The sequence below is a fragment of the Hemitrygon akajei genome, chromosome 7, assembly GCF_048418815.1.
Source record: "Hemitrygon akajei chromosome 7, sHemAka1.3, whole genome shotgun sequence".
Taxonomy (NCBI): domain Eukaryota; kingdom Metazoa; phylum Chordata; class Chondrichthyes; order Myliobatiformes; family Dasyatidae; genus Hemitrygon; species Hemitrygon akajei.
The window spans coordinates 21,466,415-21,484,996 of NC_133130.1; the positions used below are offsets into that span (position 1 = coordinate 21,466,415).

An 18,582-nucleotide genomic window follows, 5' to 3' on the forward strand; every position below is an offset into this window, starting at 1 on the left:
AAGATCTCAGAAGGGCGGATGCCTCATAGAGCAAGACTTAACAAGGACCAAAGATTCTTGGTAACATCCCACCATGTGCAGACAGGCTGATGGAGCACACTGAGACTCCACTGAGAGAAATGTTGTAACATGAGGACGCAGATAGATCTTATGAGGAGCAACAAGGAAGATGGACAAGTGAAATGTTAAGACGCTTTTGGAAGTCCGAGATCCAGGGGAGGCAGGCATGACAGGGTAAGATTCCAGGACACGCCGGGTACGAGAGGAAGGGCCCAGAGTGCATGCAGGAAATGTTGAGTGATGTACCAGGGAGATGGTAGGACAGATCCTCGGGGAGCAGCGTGGCAATGTCTCCGGGAGAGAGTGAGGTGAGTTGAGGACAGGGGGATCCGGGGGAGCGGAGACGCGGGCTTGGTCCTTTCCTCCCTCCCTTCCGAGCAGTGCCGGGCTGAGGCGGGGCGGAGAGCAGAGCAGAGGGTTGGCTTTCGGCGGGCACTGGGCGGGAAAGGCGGAGGCTGACACACGGAAGGAGGAGCCAAGCTTCTGCCGGCCGCTCGACACACGGGCTCGCACACCGGGGCATCATGACGGAGAACGGCAGCGCGGGCGGCGTGGGCTCGGAGCCGAACGGAGGGCCGTGCTGCGGTTCCGAGCCGGGCGACAGGCTCCTCCTCCGGCGGAGGCTGAAGAGCGCCGAGCCCGGCAACAGGGTGACGGTGGTGCTGGGCGCTCAGTGGGGGGACGAGGGCAAAGGCAAGGTGGTGGATTTGCTGGCGCAGGATGCCGACATCGTGTGCAGGTGCCAGGTAAGTGAACCCGAAGCGGCGCCGGGGACGGGGGTTGGGGCCCACCAGCCGTCAACTCTTCCCGCGCCTTCGGCTGTGACCTCGGCTCGGGAGGGAGAGGAAGGAAGGGCAGGGGAAGGGGAAGAGATCGAGCCGGGCTGGGGGGATGGGCCTGACCCGCCGCCGCGGATGGAGGGAAACAATTCAAACCCCTGTCCATCCCTTTCTTCCCACAGCCCTAGCCACCTACCTCTTCTCCGTCCTCAGGCCTCCCCTCGCCATTCACCCCCTTAATTCTGCACCTCAGGCCCCTGCAGTGTCTCCCTTCACCCCCTGCCTCACACCCCTTCAGACTCCCCAGGATCTCCCGGCATACAGCCCATCTACCTCTCCCAACTACCTCCCCAGCCCCCCCAACCACCTCTATACCTTCCCTGGACCCCCTGCCTTCTACCTCCCCCAGGCCCCCCACCATACACCCCCTTTACCTCCCCAGGCAACCCCCCACCATACACCCCCTTTACCTCCCCAGGCAACCCCCCACCATACACCCCCTTTACCTCCCCAGGCACCCCCCTACTATACACCCCCTTTACCTCCCCAGGCACCCCCCCACCATACACCCCCTTTACCTCCCCAGGCACCCCCCATCATACACCCCCTTTACGTCCCCTGGCACCCGCCACCTTGCCATACACCCACTTTACCTCCCTCAAGACCCCCCGCCATATCTACTTCCCTCAAGACCCTCTTGCCATATCTACTTACCTTAAGACCCCCCCATATCTACCTCCTCAGGCCCCCCCCCCAGGCCCACTTCTCTCTCCCTCTGGCACCCTGCTGTCTTCCCATTTCTCTCTTCCACCTAGCCCCCACCCTCCAGAACTTTGGCACCTACTGCTTTCTTCTCCTCATGCCATCTGCCCTCTCACTTGCTTTTTCAGCCCTTGCCACCCTTCATTTCTGCCCACCTTTTCTGTCTAATCTTATCTTCCATTCTTTTTTCTTCACTGCTAGTTTTTTTGCTCTCCTACTAATTTCTTTTTTGTTTCAATTGTACTCATTTTTCTCAATCATGGCCTTTTCCCCTCTCCCCTGTTTTGGGCCAATACCGAGCATGTTGTTTCTTCCTTTATTCACTGCGTTTCAGCAAAGCAGAAGTGCTTTTGCATTTGTTTCAGTGGGAGAAGCACTTTATTAATTTGGTGAAATATTTGGATTGCCATCTTGTCCATCCATGTTTCTTCTTTTGTGTTTATAATGTTTTTGGAGGGATGAGCATTTTGGGAAGATAGCCACATGTTACCGTCTGGTTGTTGGTCTGTTGAGTAACAGAACCACTTCCTTTCTGCCTTCAACACTGCCCCCTCTCAGTTTCCAGGATGCAGTAGTAAACAGTACTTGAAAGAGAATTAGCAGAAGTCTGAACCTCCCATTAAGAAAAGGTTGCTGTTTGTTTTCCATGAAAGGAAATGGTGTTTTCTCACCCTGTGAAATAGTTTGTTTCTCTTCATCCTGCCCTATTAAGGACTAGATGAAAAATAATTCCCTGTCTCAAAAAGTGTGCTTTTCCATAGTCAATTTAATATTGTAGTGGATCTCAGAGTTGAAACAAAAAATTGATATTGAGCTATACAATATTGAGATGGAAATTTGTTCAGAAAGGCCATTTGGCCCATCAAATCCATACTGGAATAAAGAACAGAGTTATACCTCATAGAAATAAGCTCTTTGGCCATTCATATCCATAGCAATCATCAGAAACCCATCAGTACTAATTTCCAGCACTTGGCCACTTGTCCCCCATGCCCTGGTAATTCCAGTCATCCTTCAGAAACTTCTTAAATGTTATGAGGATCTCTGCCTTCACCACCCACTCGGGCTATGTGCTTCAGGTTCTAAACACCTGGGTGAAAAGCTTTTCCAGATTTTTTCCCCAAAACTACCAACCCCTTATTTTAAATACATGTTCACTAGTTTTAATATTTGCAATGGGGTAAAGTTTCTCACGATCCCCTGTATCCTTTTATATATACTGTCAAGTTTCCTCTCATTTCCCTCTGCCTCAAGGACACCAACTACAAAATTTCCGGTTTCCTCATAACTAAAACATCCTCCCCAGGGAACATCCTGGTGTATCTCATTTGCATCTTTTCCAGTGTGATCATGTCCTTCCTACAGTGTAGTGACCAAAATTGGATAAAGTGCGCCAAATGTGGTTATTGTACTGTTTTATAAAGCTGTATTGTAGTCTTCCTGTTCCTGTACTCTATGCACTGACTAATGAAGGCAGTTATCTGGGAAACCCTAACCACTTTCTATTTCTGATGCTCTCTTCAGGCATATTTGGATTTATACGCAAAGGATTCCTCTGTTTATCAGTACTCTTTCAGCTGTAGTTTCATTAGTTCTCCTAAAATGCATCACCTAACACCAATCAGAACCTTGGCTTTGCCCAAATCAATTCGTCAATACCATCCTGTAACCTAAGACTACCTCTTCACTATCAAATATAATCAATTTTTTTGTGTAACTTTTGTGACTGGGAGATGTTTTATTAAGCATCTTTAAAAAGAAGATAGATGCCCAGAGGTTCAGGGAAATAAAACCCAAAACTGAAACTGGCAGTTGTAAAGAGATTAAGTCTATAGCTGGAGAAGATTAGAGATGGGGAGTGCTCAGAACTGGGAGGAATTTAACAAAAATAGAAATTTTTAAAATGAGGCTCAGGCATCTTGAGAGTGCAAACAAAAACGTGGTTACAGTCTTTCAAGTAAATCAATGTGATATTATTAATGTGATCTATTACTGAGTACACCCGCAATAAAATGGATTAGAGGGTTGTATATGGTGACATATATATACACAGTATTTTGATAATAAATTTACTTCAAAACAAAACTGAAACCTAAATCAAAAATCAGAAATGCTGGAAGAATTCAGCCAAGCAAGCTGCATCTGTGGAAAATGAACCCAGTTAATATTTTAGTCAGGTACCCTTCCTTGTCATTTGGCCTACATGTAAACTTGTTTCTCTTTCCATGAAGGGTATTTGGCTGAGTTTTTGCAGCATTTCTGTTTTAGTCAATATCCCTTTGTTCAATTAGACTACACTTGCAAACAGTTCCAACCTTTTAAAATTTTAGGTCCACTGCCCAGCAGTAAGGTCACTTTACAGTCGGTGATATTGAATTTCTGGTCATTTGGTGAAGTATGAAACTTATGCAAAAGACTCAGCAGATCAGCGCGGGAATTTATGTGGTGTCTGACTACTATTGACACCTCGTTCAGGACCCTCAGAAATGGCTGATCATCTTTAGTTTTGTTTCTTAGGTGTTTGTTATCTACAGCACAGCTGCTGGTATTTCTTTAAACTTAATTTATCAATTATGAGGTATTTTCAGGTGTTTTCAAGGAATGGTTTGATTTTATTGAATGTGCATGACTTCAAAGTGAATAATGCATTGGCTTTCAAAGTGGGGAAATCTATCGCTTTTACTGAAGTTATCAACCTCTATGCATAGAATTTGATGCTGGACGATTTTGCAATAGGAATTAAATACTAAATTGGTTTGAATCAGTTAGCCATTTATTAATTTATTCAATGTTTTACCATCTGGACATTGCTGGCAAGATCAGCATTTATTGCCTTTGAAAAGATCACGGTGAGGGTCTTCCTTGAACTACAATCCTTCTGCTGTAAGTAGTCCCACAGGGCTATTGGTTAGTCTGGGTGGCAGTACAGTATCAGTGATTTATTTTCAAGTGAGGATGGTGTGTGACTTGGAGAGGAACCTTGACCTTCGGTGGTATGAACTACAAGCTGGGAGGCACTGTAAGACCAGTGCAAGGCTATGGCCTCTGTGTGCCAGTGGTCGAGAGAATATTTGTTTCGTGTTGCTGATGGATTGTCAGGCAAGTGAAGAATATGGCATTACATGTAAGCTGGAAACCAGAAACTTGGAACAGAAGCAAGGTGCTGGAAACAATCAGCAGGTTATGCACCGTTTGTGGAGGGAGAAGCGGAATTAACATTTTTCAGCATTCAATCACCCACTTGGTATGTGCTTTGAAGATTCTGTTAAGCTTGTGCCATGTTAGAAGGTGTGTCACTTGTTGCTCATACCCAGACTATGAACTGAATATTGTTATTTTTGGATAATCTTTAAACTTGACTTAAGGCTATATGTAAAAGTCATGTTTCCTTTGTGATGAGAAATAAAAATTGGACTTGAGGAACCTGGAGTAATTCATTGACAAACATTTCTGACTTTTATTACATTGTGGCAATACCAGTCTATCTAACGATAGTGAACAATTCCTTATACAAGTGCAATTACAAAGAAAGCATGGCAGTGCCTCTGCTTCCTTAGGGGTTGTTGAAGATTTGGCATGACATCTAAAGCTTTGACAAATTTGTGTGTGGTGGAGAGTATACTGATTGGCTGCATTGCAGTTTGGTATGGAAACACCAATGCCCTTGAACAGAAAATCCTACAAAAAAAGTGGATACAGCTCAGTCCATTGTGGGTAAAGCCCTCCCTACCATTGAACACATCTGCACAGAGTATTGTCACAGGAAAGCAGTATTCATCATCAAGCACACCCCGCCACCTAGGATATGCTCTCTGTTCGCTGCTACCATCAGGAAAGAGGTGCAGGAGCCTCAGGACTCTCACCACCAGGTTCAGGAATAGTTATTGCCTTTCAATCAAAGGCTCTTGATCCAAAGGGTAAAACTTCACTCAACTTCACTTGTCCCGTCATTGAAATGTTCCCACAACGTATGGACTCACTTTAAAGGACTCTTTATCTTCATGCTCTCAATATTTATTGCTTATTTATTATTTTTATTTCTTTCATTTTGTATGTGCATAGTTTTACTTTATCTTTTGCACACTAGTTGAATGCCCAAGTTGATGCAGTCCTTCATTGATACTGTTATGGTTATTATCTGTTCTGGGTTTATTGAATATGCCTGCAAGAAAGAAAGCACACCTTCATGAAACACTGTCATAGGAAAGCAGCATCCAGCAGTAGAGATTCCCACCACCCAGGTCATGCTGATGCCATCAACTAGAAGGTACAAAAGCTTCAGGACTCAGACCACCGGAGTGATTCTCAGGGTTGTATATGTTGACGTGCTTTGATAATTCATTTACTTTGAAGGTTGAACTTTTTGAACATTTATTAACTCTATTCAGCAAATTATTTGGCTAAACATTTCATAACCTACGGCATATGAAAACGTTTTGCTGTCGGAGTTAATGCATTTAATTTATTAATATGCCACAGAGCGCGTTGACTGATCCTGTGTCTGACTACACTTGGTGATTTTAGTAAGAATAATGGATTGATTTGGTGTGGATTTTAGAGCTGCCTTTGTTTCAAATTTGAATAGGTCTCGAGGTAAGCAACATTCATTGCTGTTTGACTGCATGTTATGCTTCAGAAATGCTTATTTTGCTGACCTATTTAAGACGATACGCAAATTGTTTTCTGAGTTGTGATTGATTCCTTTGTTAAATCATAAAAGAGAAAGCCTGGTAATGTTACTTTAAAGTAGCAGGTGAAAGAAATAAAAGATAGGTGGATAATATTATGCTTCTTTTGACCCATAGCAACGAGCCAACAATAAACAACTATTCTGAAGTTTGATATCTGCTGTCACTCAGCAACTGTTGATCAAGAAATGTGATAACTTTTGTTCGAGCAGAAAATAAAGCTACCAAAACGCCATACAACATCGAAAGGCCAGCACAGTGGCATAACAGCTAGCAAATCGCTTTACAGTGTCAGTGATCACTGAAGATGGTTGGATTCCCACCGCTATTTGTAAGCTGTTTGTACATTATGATTAGGCTAGGGTTGAATCAGAGGGTTGTTGGCGCTTGATTCAAAGGGCTGAAACAAAAATTTAAAAACTGATCATTTCAAGTCCTCTTCCTACAAGGCATGGCACTCACCTGCTCTGAAATGGATACTGAATGTGGTGCCAAATTTTTCAAGGTAACCTTGATGATGAAGTAGTTTTTGGCTGAGGAACAGGTGGCAGATCAAGTCACTTGTCACTGCATTTTGACTCCTGTTGCATTTTGTTTGCTGGAACTGCTGCTTGAATTAGTTTAACAGTAGGTCTAATTGCTGGTGCATAGAATTACCTATTTGTATTGCTCAGATTCTATGCAAAGTCAATACCTCTGCATATGTAAAAAGAAATAACATCACCTTGTTACTACATGAGAGTTGTGCATGAGAGGCAGGGTGGGGAAGCTCTGTTAATTTTTTTTCATCAAATCAAATGATATCATTTGCCCTATTTAGCTGGCTCTTTTGAAGGAGCTGTCAAAAATCATTCCTACTTCATTGCTGTTCCCAATAATGTTGCATTTTAAAATAGCATACACTTGTATTTATTGCAGATTGAATGTCTATAAACTGTGGTTGCAGTACATTGACATCCATCCCAACCCCAAGTGGTCCTTCTATTCATGTTACTACCAGTGTAGTCAAGTATATCAGAAACAGATTTAGCAGATATTTGGGATGGATGCTCTGACTTTGGTAGTAATAGGCATAACATTCACCAAAGGAAAACATCCAGTGCTAGAGTAGAAGGTAACCTTTTAAAGCCAGTGTTTAAATAAATGGCCAAGAAGGATATTTTTTATTTATTTATTGAGGTGGAGCACAGAATAGGCCCTTTGAGCCATGGCACCCAGCAAATCCCCTGATTTAATACCAGCCTAATCATGGGACAATTTACAATGACCAATTAACCTACCATCTTTGAAATGTGGGAGGAAATTGGACAAAACCCACGCGGTTACAGGGAGAATGTACAAGCTCCTTATGGGCAGCATTGGGAACAAATTCTTTGAAATGATTCCTTGTCCTCAGGGGTCAGTTGGTGCAGAATGGAAGCATGTTCCATTTAGCAATCATGCTCCTTGTAAGATTGACAATTCTGTCATTGATGTTTCTGTAAAATTTGAATATGGCTTTTCAGACTCTGTGACTCTTTTCCACATTGGTTATTGCTTAGACCATTTTCCTCTGGTACCTTATCAACAAAAGCATATATCCATCTAGTTTTGACTTTTATCTAAAATGTGAGAATATATTGATATATTTGGGCATCAAATAAGTGTTAAAGACTTGAATAATTAAGATTTTTAAGTTCAAAAGTCCAAGTAAATTTATTATCAACCATATACAACCCTGAGATTCATTTTCTTGTAGGCATCCAGTAAATCAAAAAAAATACAATAGAATCAGTGAAAGACTGCACCCAATGGGATGAGTAAAAAACCAATGTCCAAAAGACAACAAACTGTCCAAATACAAAAGAAAAAAAGAAAACAGTATTGAGAACATGATATGTAGAGTCCTTGAAAGCAACTCAGTAGATTGTGGAAATAGGTCATTGATGGGGCAAATGAAGTTATCCTCTCTGGTTCAGGAGCCTAAAGGTTGACGGGTAATAACTGTTCCTAAACCTGGTTGTGTGAGTCCTGAGTCTCCTTTACGTTCTTCCTGGTGGGAGCAGCAAGAAGAGAGCATGGCCCTGAGTGGTGGGGTTCTCAATGGTGGGGAGAACTTTATCCATGATGGACTGGGCTATATCCACTACTTCTGTAGGATTTTTTATTCAAGGGCATTGGTGTTACCATACCAGGCTGTGATGCAACCAGTCAATATACTCTCTACCATCCATCTGTGTAAGTTGTCAAAGTTTTAGATGTCATGCTGTATCTTCCAAACTCTTAAGAAATCAGAGGTGGTGCTGTCCTTTCTTTGTAATTGCACTTAAATGCTGGGCCCAGGACAGATCCTCTAACTGATAACAATAAGGAGTTTAAAGTTGCTGACCCTCTCAACCTCTGATCCCCTGATGAGGACTGGCTCGTAGACCTCCATTGTACCCCTCCTGAAGTCAATAATCAGCTCCTTTGTTTTGCTGACATTGAGTAAGAGGTTGTTGTTGTAGCTCGACTAAGCCAGACTTTCAATCTGAGTACTCTGGGTTGTGCTGCTTTGAGCCATTGATTTGCTGGAATCTATACCTTGAAGACTAGTGGCTACCTTTATTTCCCCTATTTTCATAATTTTACCTTTTTCAAAAGTTAGGACTTTATTCCTGTAGGAGATTGAGGGGAGATTTAACAAAGGTGTTCAAAATTATGAGAGGTGTAGATAGGGTAAATGCAAGTAGGCTTTTTCCATTGAGTTTGTGAGACTAGAACTACAGGTCTTGGTTAAGGGTGAAAGGTAAAATGTTTAAGGGGAACATCTTCACTCAAGGTGGTGAGATTGTAGAATGATCTGCTAGCGCAAGTGGTAGATGCAAGTTAAATTTTAACATTTAAGAGAAATTGGGATAGGTACGTGGATAGAAGGGGTATGAAAAACTGTGGTCTGGCAGCAGGGTGATGGGCTGAGGCAGTTTTCCCCATGGGGATGAATAAAGTATCTATCTATCTATCTATCTATCTAATGGTCTGGCACAGACTAGATGGGCTGAAAGGCCTGTTTCTGTGCTGTAGTGTTCTAATACTCTGACTCTTCAGGATTATAGCCATAGTTTACATATAGCAGGTCTCCTCTGCTATACCCGCACATTTGCCTATTCTGACTGACTTTTTTGCATGACTGCTTGAGAAGCTGCTGTAAAATCGAGTTTCTCCACATCCTCCATTTAGTAGTATAAACATCATAGTCCCACTGTAGATCCCAGTCTCGTGGCAGTGTTACCTGAGATCAACATATCAGACTGAATTCTAAATGTTGATTCTGGCTTCACCAAACCTGTGGTTCTCTGGAGTGTCCTCAAATTATAAGAAGCTGGATTGTTGCTGGTTAAATTTCTGGAGTTAGATGTTTACATGTGTTTTTAATGATGGACCAATAATTAAAAATTAAATCCAGTCAGATTCTTTTAAAAATGCAAATGATTAGTTTCAAATTGCAATTTGCCAATAGATGGTAACACATTCAGAATTCTGGAGGAACTCAGTAGGTCAGGCAGCATGTATGGAGAGGAATGAAGAGTTGACATTTTAGGCCGAGAACTGTCATCAGGACTGAAAAGGAAGGGGGAGGAAGCCAGCTGCTACAGCCTCGTGTTACCTTCCAGCTTGTGTTCCTTCCCCTCCCCCCACCTTATTTTGGTTTCTTCCCCCGCCCCCCCCAACCTTATTTTGGCTTCTTTACCCCCCCCCAACCTTATTTTGGCTTCTTCCCCCCCCCAACCTTATTTTGGCTTCTTCCCCCCCCCCAACCTTATTTTGGCTTCTCCCCCCCCCCCCAACCTTATTTTGTCTTCTCCCCCCCCCCAACCTTATTTTGTCTTCTCCCCCCCCCCAACCTTATTTTGGCTTCTTCCCCCCCCCCAACCTTATTTTGGCTTCTTCCCCCCCCCCCCAACCTTATTTTGGCTTCTTCTCCCCCCCACCTTATTTTGGCTTCTTCCCCCCCCCCAACCTTATTTTGGCTTCTTCTCCCCCCCCAACCTTATTTTGGCTTCTTCTCCCCCCCCCCCCCAACCTTATTTTGGCTTCTTTCCCCCCCCCCCAACCTTATTTTGTCTTCTTCCCCCTTTTCAGTCTTGACGAAGTGTTTCAGCCTGAAACATTGACACTTTTTTCTCCTCTTCATAGATGCTGCCTGACCTGCTGAGTTCCTCCAGAATTTTGTCTGTGTTACTCTAATTTCCAGCATCTGCAGTGTTTATGATTTGCCAATAAATGCTTGCTTTGTATTTTAAAGGATATGACCTACCACTTTCATATGACTTTTGTTGGTTATGCATTACCTTTGTATGCAGTCACCAATATTAAATGTTTACTCATTTATATCCTAAGGCTGCATCAATAAATCAGTTTAAATAAAATGCTGATTGTTGCAGTGTTTTGGCTGGAACTTGCTCGGTGGCATATTGTTCGCGAAAGATTTTTTGTGACTTGTGCATTTCAATATTGTGTAATACAGTTTAGTATAATTCTCATCCCATTTCAAAAAATGTTCTGGTGACTGTTCACACAAGCTATGTAAAACTCAAGTCTGCATTATTTCTTCCCTGTGTCTGTGTTGGTTTAAAATTTAAAGTTTTCTAGTTGTGTCAGAATCAAAAAGCAGTTCACTTGTCTTCATTTCCAATCTTTGTGCTATAAAGTCTTCTTTGTCCCTTGTGACTTCATGCACCGTTTCTACCGCTGCAGTAAAATTCTTGATTGTTCGCTTTGGTAGTTGAAGGTGACCTAGGGCTCAATTCCTAGAGTTATTCTGGGAGTTCTGTTCTTGTCACCTTGAATGATATATTCCTTTAGCAGGAACCAACTTTGTCAAGATGTTGGTGGTGGTTGTAGTCATCTGATAACTTGTATTGCACTGTAAATATAGGGACTTGGGCAATGGTAAGAAAATTAGCCAATAAAAAAAATTGCTTTTAGCATAAGTCCTTGAGTTTTATGGATCATCAAGATATAATTTATTCCTCTGTTCAGTTTTCCTCAATGTGTATGTAATTTTGCACTACACACATAAAATGCTGGAGGAACTCCAAGCAGCGTTTATGGAAAAGAGTGAACAGTCAACATTTTGGGCCGAGATCTTTCACCAGGTCTGGCATTTTGTGTGTGTTGCTTGGATTTCCAGCATCTGCAGATTTTCTTGTGTATGTTATTTAGATTACCAGTCTTTCCCCAGGTTGGGAATTCACCCTTGCAGATTCTGCTGACACATTTGAGGATGCCAGTTTTGATCAGTTTGCTTACAGGAGTTCACTTTACAGGTTTACAGAACCATGATTTTCTATTGTTAGTCTTTTGCAGAATTAGCTCCCAAAAATATCTACCAGGTAGCCTTTGAGTTGGAACCATGCAAAGCCATCGAAGGTTCTCTGTCATTTGATTCAGTTGTTTGTGAGATAGAAGGGAATTTGAGCAAGAAGCTTAAGAGGATAGAAGTCTTTGTTTTTGGAACCAGCAGCAGACCCTCATTCATTTCCCTGTTGAAGAAACACTGCAGATGAAGGCAATGGATGTGCAGAAGCTGATAGAGGTACACATAAAATGTCAACAGTAGCAATGAAAGATACATTCTTAGCCTCACCACTTTTGTTTCACTTAGCTAAAGGGTCTTGTACATTTCAAATGCTGATAAAGTCACATTATCAGTGACTCTATCTTCACAGCAGTTTGGACAGAGAAATCTGAAAAATCACAACACTCCAGGAAATAAAATTCTTTGTCACTATCTTAAATGGAGCCCTTTTTCCAAAACAATACTTCCAAGTTCTGCTTTTTCTCCCTGGGGGAAATATCAGCGTACTCACCTCAGAAAAATGTGCTTCAAGAAAACTCGGCCCCAAAGAGATCGCAGTCTTTTTCACCTATTCGTGTTCCATTAGGAATCAACCAGATGAATCTTTATTTGCATTGCCAACACGCACAGCTTATATAAGGAAGCCAAAGCTGTATACAATACCTCAGTATGATTTTAACAATACCTCACACAGTTGTCAAATTTCTTAAATTTTATACAACATTCTTTTTGCTATTAGGGTCAATGATCCAGTTACCCTCCTAATTACTGCTGTGCTCCCAAATGTGAGGTCATTCAGATCCACCTATAAACAGCATTTTGTGCTTTCATCATTTAACGTATATTTTAAACACGAGATTCTGCAGATCATAAACATTAGAAATTCTACAGATGCTAGAAATCCAAAGTTAAAAAAGTTAAAGTCTGTCCTGAGCCTTATTGGCTCATCAGGCCGGTACTTATGCCGGATACTGTGGCGTGAAGCGACTGAGAGTACGAGACTCCCCCCGGATAGGATGCCAGTCTATCGTGAGGTTAATCCCCAATATTTTCAGCTGGGTGGACTGGAGCAATGTGTGGTTAAGTGCCTTGCTGAAGGACACAACAGGCTGCCTCGGCTGGGGCTCAAACTCACGTCCTTCAGATCGCTAGTCCAACTCCTTAACCACTTGGCCACGCGCCAACACAGAAATCCAAAGTGACACACACAAAATGTTGGAGGAACTCAGCAGGTCAGACAGCTTACATGGAAATGAACAAACAGTTGCTGAGCATTTGTGTGTGTTACTGAAGTATATTTTGGTTTTCTTTGAAGTTTTATTTTTTTAACAACTTAAACTATTCATAACTTTAAAAATCTTTGTGTCCACCTCATAGAACCATAGAAATCTAAAGCACGTTACAGACCCTTTGGCCCACAATGGTTCTGCTGACCAAGTTTGCTATGGGCCCCCAAATCCTAAGAACTTTCTATAGGGGCACAATTGAGTGCATCTTGACTGGCTGCATCACTGCCAGGTATGGGAACTGTACTTCCCTCAATCGCAGGACTCTCCAGACAGTGGTGAGGACAGTCCAGTGTATCTGTAGATGTGAACTTCCCACTATTCAGGTCATTTACAAAGACAGGTGTTTAAAAAGGGCTCGAAGGGTCATTGGAGACCTGAGTCACCCCAAACACAGCTGTTCCAGCTGCTACCAACTGGGAAACGTTACCGCAGCATAAAAGCCAGGACCAACAGGCTTGGGGACAGCTCCTTCCACCAGGCCATCAGACTGCTTAATTCATGCTGGCGCAATTGTATTTCTATGTTGTATTGATTATCCTGTTGTGTTGTACATAATATTTATTATAAATTTTTATAATTATACATTTAGATGGAGACGTAACAAAGATTTTTACTCCTCATGTTTATGAAGGATATAAGTAATAAAGTCAATTCAATTCAAGTAACCTACTGTAGAAACTGCCTAGAATTTTCTTTCCACATAGCCTTAAAAGACTCTATTGTATTTGCCTGTACCACTGTTGCTGGCAGTGCATATCACATGCCCACTACTATCTGTGTAAAAATAAATAAATAAATAAATAAAAAATAATTGTGACTCTTGCTCATTTACTCTCATTTTTTTCCTTTGATCTCTTGCTGGTTTCTAAAGTTTTCCTAATATACTGGACTGCTGATAATTTCACATCATTTGTTTATCTTTCAGTTTGTTACCATCTTCACATTTTATCTGCACTTGAATGTGTTATCTTTCTTGTCTAGTCTTTATTTCCTAATCAAGTACCATGTTAAGAATTATGGACTATTTTCTTGAACATTTTCTGTTGTTTAACTACTGTTGCTCTTTAATTTGTTTTCCCTGCCTATTTTTAAACTGCTCTGCCTTCATATCTGAAATTAAGTGTATTTAAGTTAGGCCTTTCGTTTTAGTTTCAGGTTTTTCATTCAAACTGAATATGAAATTTTGACTGCCCTTCCTCAGATTATTTAATTTGAAATTATTAGTCCCAGTTCCATGCATTTGTCCAGATCTAAAGTTAGCTGCTGCCTGTTTCTACAACAAACGCACTCAATGAATTCCTTTTCATGGCTACTTTTGCCAATTATATTTGTTGACTCTATATGGAAATTAAAGTTGTATATGATTAATTCAGTTAGTTTCTTTGAACCACTCGTTATGTCTTGTGTTTACTCTGACGGGTATTATAGTTAGGGAATCCGCCATCTTATAGTTTCCTTCCTCCACCCAAACTTATTCTACATTTAAATCTTCCAATTCAAGATAATTTTCTAGTATATTATTGGGTATGTCCTTTATCAACTCAGCAATGTCATCAGCTTTACCTTTTTTTATGAAATGTGAAATACCCATATTTTGTTATGTAAACATGACTATCAGATAATTCATTCATTTCTATTTTGTGCTGTCACTTCATCTCATTTTCAAATAGTGTGCATAATTTTGTCATTTTTCACCAGTTTTACTGTAAATTGTCTACTTGCACCTGTTGTCCTATGTTTGTATGCTCTGTTCCTTTCAGTTATGCAGTTATCATTCCCGTATCATTACTGTGTCATCTTTAACTTCCTAAACATTCTCATATCCCAAACTCTTGAACTCCACCTCAAAATATTTAGTATTTTTGCAAGTGCTCTGCTAAGTAGTGAAACCCAGTGCAATTGAACAAACAGCTCCCTGCTTTTCCCCAATGCAAGAGTGTGCATTGTGATTCGAAGCTCAGTTCTCCCTTTGAGTTATGCATTCCATTTTCGAATTTGACAGGCATACACCAATTCATGCAAGTCTCAATGTTCCAGTCATATGTATATACAACTCTAATAGTGTTAACCAAATGTGCAAAATGATCCATTTTGCTAAGGACAGGGAGAGGGTAATTGCAACTTACCGAATACTGGTCAACCACAATAGTGTGGATATGGAGAGAAGTTTCTTAGAGCGGGAATGTCTTGGGCCAGAGGTTCCCTTTAGAATAGATATGAGGAGGGATTTCTTTAGCCAGAGGGTGGTGAACTTGTAGAATCCATTGCCACAAATGGCTGTGGAGTACAAGACATTGGGTATATTTAAAGTGGAATTGAATGGTTCTTGATTACTAAGCATGTCAAAGTTTATGGGGAGAAGGTGGGAGTATGAGGTTGAAAGGGATAATTAGTCAGCCATGATGAAATTGCAGAGCAGACTTGATGGGTTGAATGGCCTAATTCTGTTCCTATGTCTTGTGCTAATGATTATTCTGTTTTCTGGGCTAATTTTGTAAAATACTGTGTTAGTCCAATAACTATATTTTGACATGTGAACATCTAAAACAGCTCATCTTTGTAAAGTTATTAAGTCTTTGTTGCCATTGTTATAAGTGACGCAAGCAATCTCAGGTGGCAGCAGAAGATTCCATGTCTGTGTTGTGATATTGTTCCTGGAGTCCTGACCATTATTTAATCCCTTGATCACTATTTAAATCATTATTATTTTCATGTTGTTACTTGCTGCAATTACATTGCTGTTTGATTTATTTCATGACAGCAGTGACTCTATTTCAGAAGTATTAGCTGCAAAAATGTGAGAGAGAAGTGCGGCATTAATGTGAGTTGTTTTTAAAGTTTAACATTTATTTCAAAAATATGAGTAATACAGCACATGATACATTTTCATTATGAGCTATTTCATTCCATTTACATTACATCTGTATGGCATTAATTTTCCTTTACATACGTCTGAGCAAACATCCAACTTTTTTTTACACTGATTCTAGCCTTTCCTTATAAAGAGGCAGGAGGTGTCTGAGAAATGGCCTTTATTTGTGGAGTTTTTGCATTCTCTCAGCACAGTTCTAGACATTGGGGCGTTCTAGTCCCAAAGCATTTGGTCATGAACTATTTATTGTACTTAAAGATCAAAGGGCAATTGTTCATCGAGCTGGCAAACTTCTAGCAGCAGATGATTTTTGAGTAAGTCTCTATCCCTAAGAACAGCTGATCAGTTGCACAGCTATTTGAGATGAAGTTCCTGTATCTTTTTACAGGTCAGGTTGGAAAATGAATATTTTAGAGATGGATTGGTGAAGCTTCTGTTCCCAACACAGCCTCTCGGTCCAAGGCTGTACAGACCTTCTCACCAACAGCCAAGTAAAGTCATGGTGCTTGTTTGAAAGGTTTGTTAATTGGGCATTTTGCTAGAAGTCTTTAATATGCTTCTCAGGGATCTATTCAGCAGGATCCAGTGTCTTTTTGTCCCGCAGGCAAGGGTCCAGACCATTGTCTTAATAAGATGTAGCTTAAGATGTTTTTCTGTACAGTGCCCTGAAATACTGGAAATACAGTACACAAATGAATATACTGTGGCAATGAGCCAAGACTTATCCTTTGCAATATCGAGAGCAGAGAGGAACCAGAGGAACTCGTTTGGTGTTTTTGTACATGGGGTACATTCAGAATCAGGTTTATTATCCCTGACATATATCACCAAGTTTGTAGTTCACTTTGTGATACAGCCACATAAGGATATTACTGAGTATATTTTGGCCCCTCTCTTTCTCTGGCCTTTCTCTAGAGATATGTTGTCACATTTTCACAGATGCAATCCATTTTCAATCTCCAGATAAACAAGTATATGGCTTGGTAACTTGCTGCAGTAGAGGCATGGTGTATGTGCCAGATGCGCATGATATACAGTGGCAACAAGATTGCTGACTAGATTCTCTCCCATAATCAAGAGAGAGCTAATAGTAGGCACTACCATTAGTGCAGTGGTCATGCCTACTATTTATTTCCCTTTATTAAATGATTGTGCACATGATTTGTACCATTGACTGTGATATGGTCTGATATACAAATAGAATTTTAAAAAATTTGCCAATCTCAAGCATACCCACAAATTGCTATATCCACTATTTTGTGTCTATTTTAGGTCAATTTATTCTATATAGCACAGTAGGTTTCCCTTGCTAAAACATGGTCCTGAGAATATTTAAATGTATTTCAAATAGTCTGCTCCTTTTTTTGGTATGGGAAATTGTGATAGAAGCTGCCCGGTAGTATAACATCTGCACTGGACTTTGGCGAGTGATCCCAAGTTCAATTCCAGCCAGCTCCTTGCATGCTTTCCATCTATGCTGGGTTGAGTGTTAAGCTAGCAATTTGGCCTCGTAAGAAAGCAGATAAATGCAAAAGAAACAGCAAGGTTGCTACCGGATGCACCACAAAGTGCGGAGAGGAACTCAAAATCAAATTATGATAAAAGTTTGCTATTGCAACTTTGAAAGGAGTAATTTGGCCCATCAGTGGCCCAACATTGGACACCCAATACGGCAATCCTATACCCTTTCCACTTGATGCTTTCTGGAGCCCATAATTTATTCTCTCATGGCAATTTACTCTTTGATGTACTCTACACCGATGTTTCCCAACTTTTTTTTTTAGCTCAAAGCCCCCTAAAGCACTTTCATTCTTGCCAACGCCCCCCCAAAGCACCTTCATACTTGCCAACGCCCCTCTTAACCACAGTATATTTTCCAGTGCCCCCATAGTGTAAAAACATGTCTACCATATGCTAACATGAGAAAAATGATTCTGCTTTAAATTTTTATTTGTCTTAAACTTACACAGTACCTGTGTGCTGATACAGCAGCTTCACTATTAATGTGATCCTTGCTTGATGAGTTTTAGCAAGAGTTGAAATATCTGGTTCAAGTTGTGACAACAAAAGCCTAAGACCCCATGTGTAACAATGTCCAGGTGTTTCTGTTGTTTTGTGAGTATCTGGTTCACTGTGCTGAAACTTCTTTCAAACAAGGTAAAGGGATGGTATGCAGCAGGGAGCAGTTTGACCAGGAAACCTCGTATGACAGTGTAGCAACGTACAGCAAAAAAACATTTTTGAAAAGCATATTTGCTTTTTTATCATTCTGAATTTTGATAATTTCTACTTGCCAGCTCTCTTCCTGTTTATCTACCTTGCAAAGAAAAGGGTTAATATCCCAGTCCAGAATTTCCAGATCATTCAAATCCTTCAGTCGATTCTGAAAATCCTTCAAGGGTTGGGCCTGAAAAAGTCGCTGGTTGAGGTTTTTGGTTCTGAGATGATGATGAATTACGCAATGGATTGCAAACAGATTTGGAAGTTCATTTTTCATAAATGCCACTAAACCAGCATGGTGACCTGTCATATATGGTGGTCCACCTGTTGCACAAGAAATCATGTTCCTAATCAATACTTTTATCCTCAATATACATTTTGGGCTTGTTTTGGTTTTCCATTTTTGTTAAACCATACATATGCCATTAGCAATGCCTTGTCTTACACAGTTCACTTATCCTGTTTTATCTAAAATTCTGTATTTTGTAGCTCCGTGCATAGTTGATACTCAATTTTTTTCACTCATTTCATCAATATGGTGAGCTGTGGAGTTATTACTCAGAGGAATAGATTTTAAGATACTGGTATCCAT

General features: G+C 41.0%; 1 protein-coding gene across 2 annotated transcripts in view; it reads left to right on the top strand.

The window, feature by feature from the left end:
* The first annotated feature begins 332 nt into the window (after window positions 1–332).
* LOC140730285 (adenylosuccinate synthetase isozyme 2) overlaps window positions 333–18,582 on the top strand; it is a 148,372-nt gene continuing 130,122 nt past the window's right edge. The window contains exon 1 of one of the 2 annotated variants that reach the window (XM_073050487.1): window positions 333–368. In XM_073050487.1, coding sequence (XP_072906588.1) covers window positions 348–368 — 21 coding nt within the window. In that variant the 5' untranslated portion in view covers window positions 333–347. Of the gene's footprint in view, window positions 369–494; window positions 807–18,582 lie in introns of those variants that run through there. The other variant, XM_073050485.1, reaches the window with a different exon arrangement.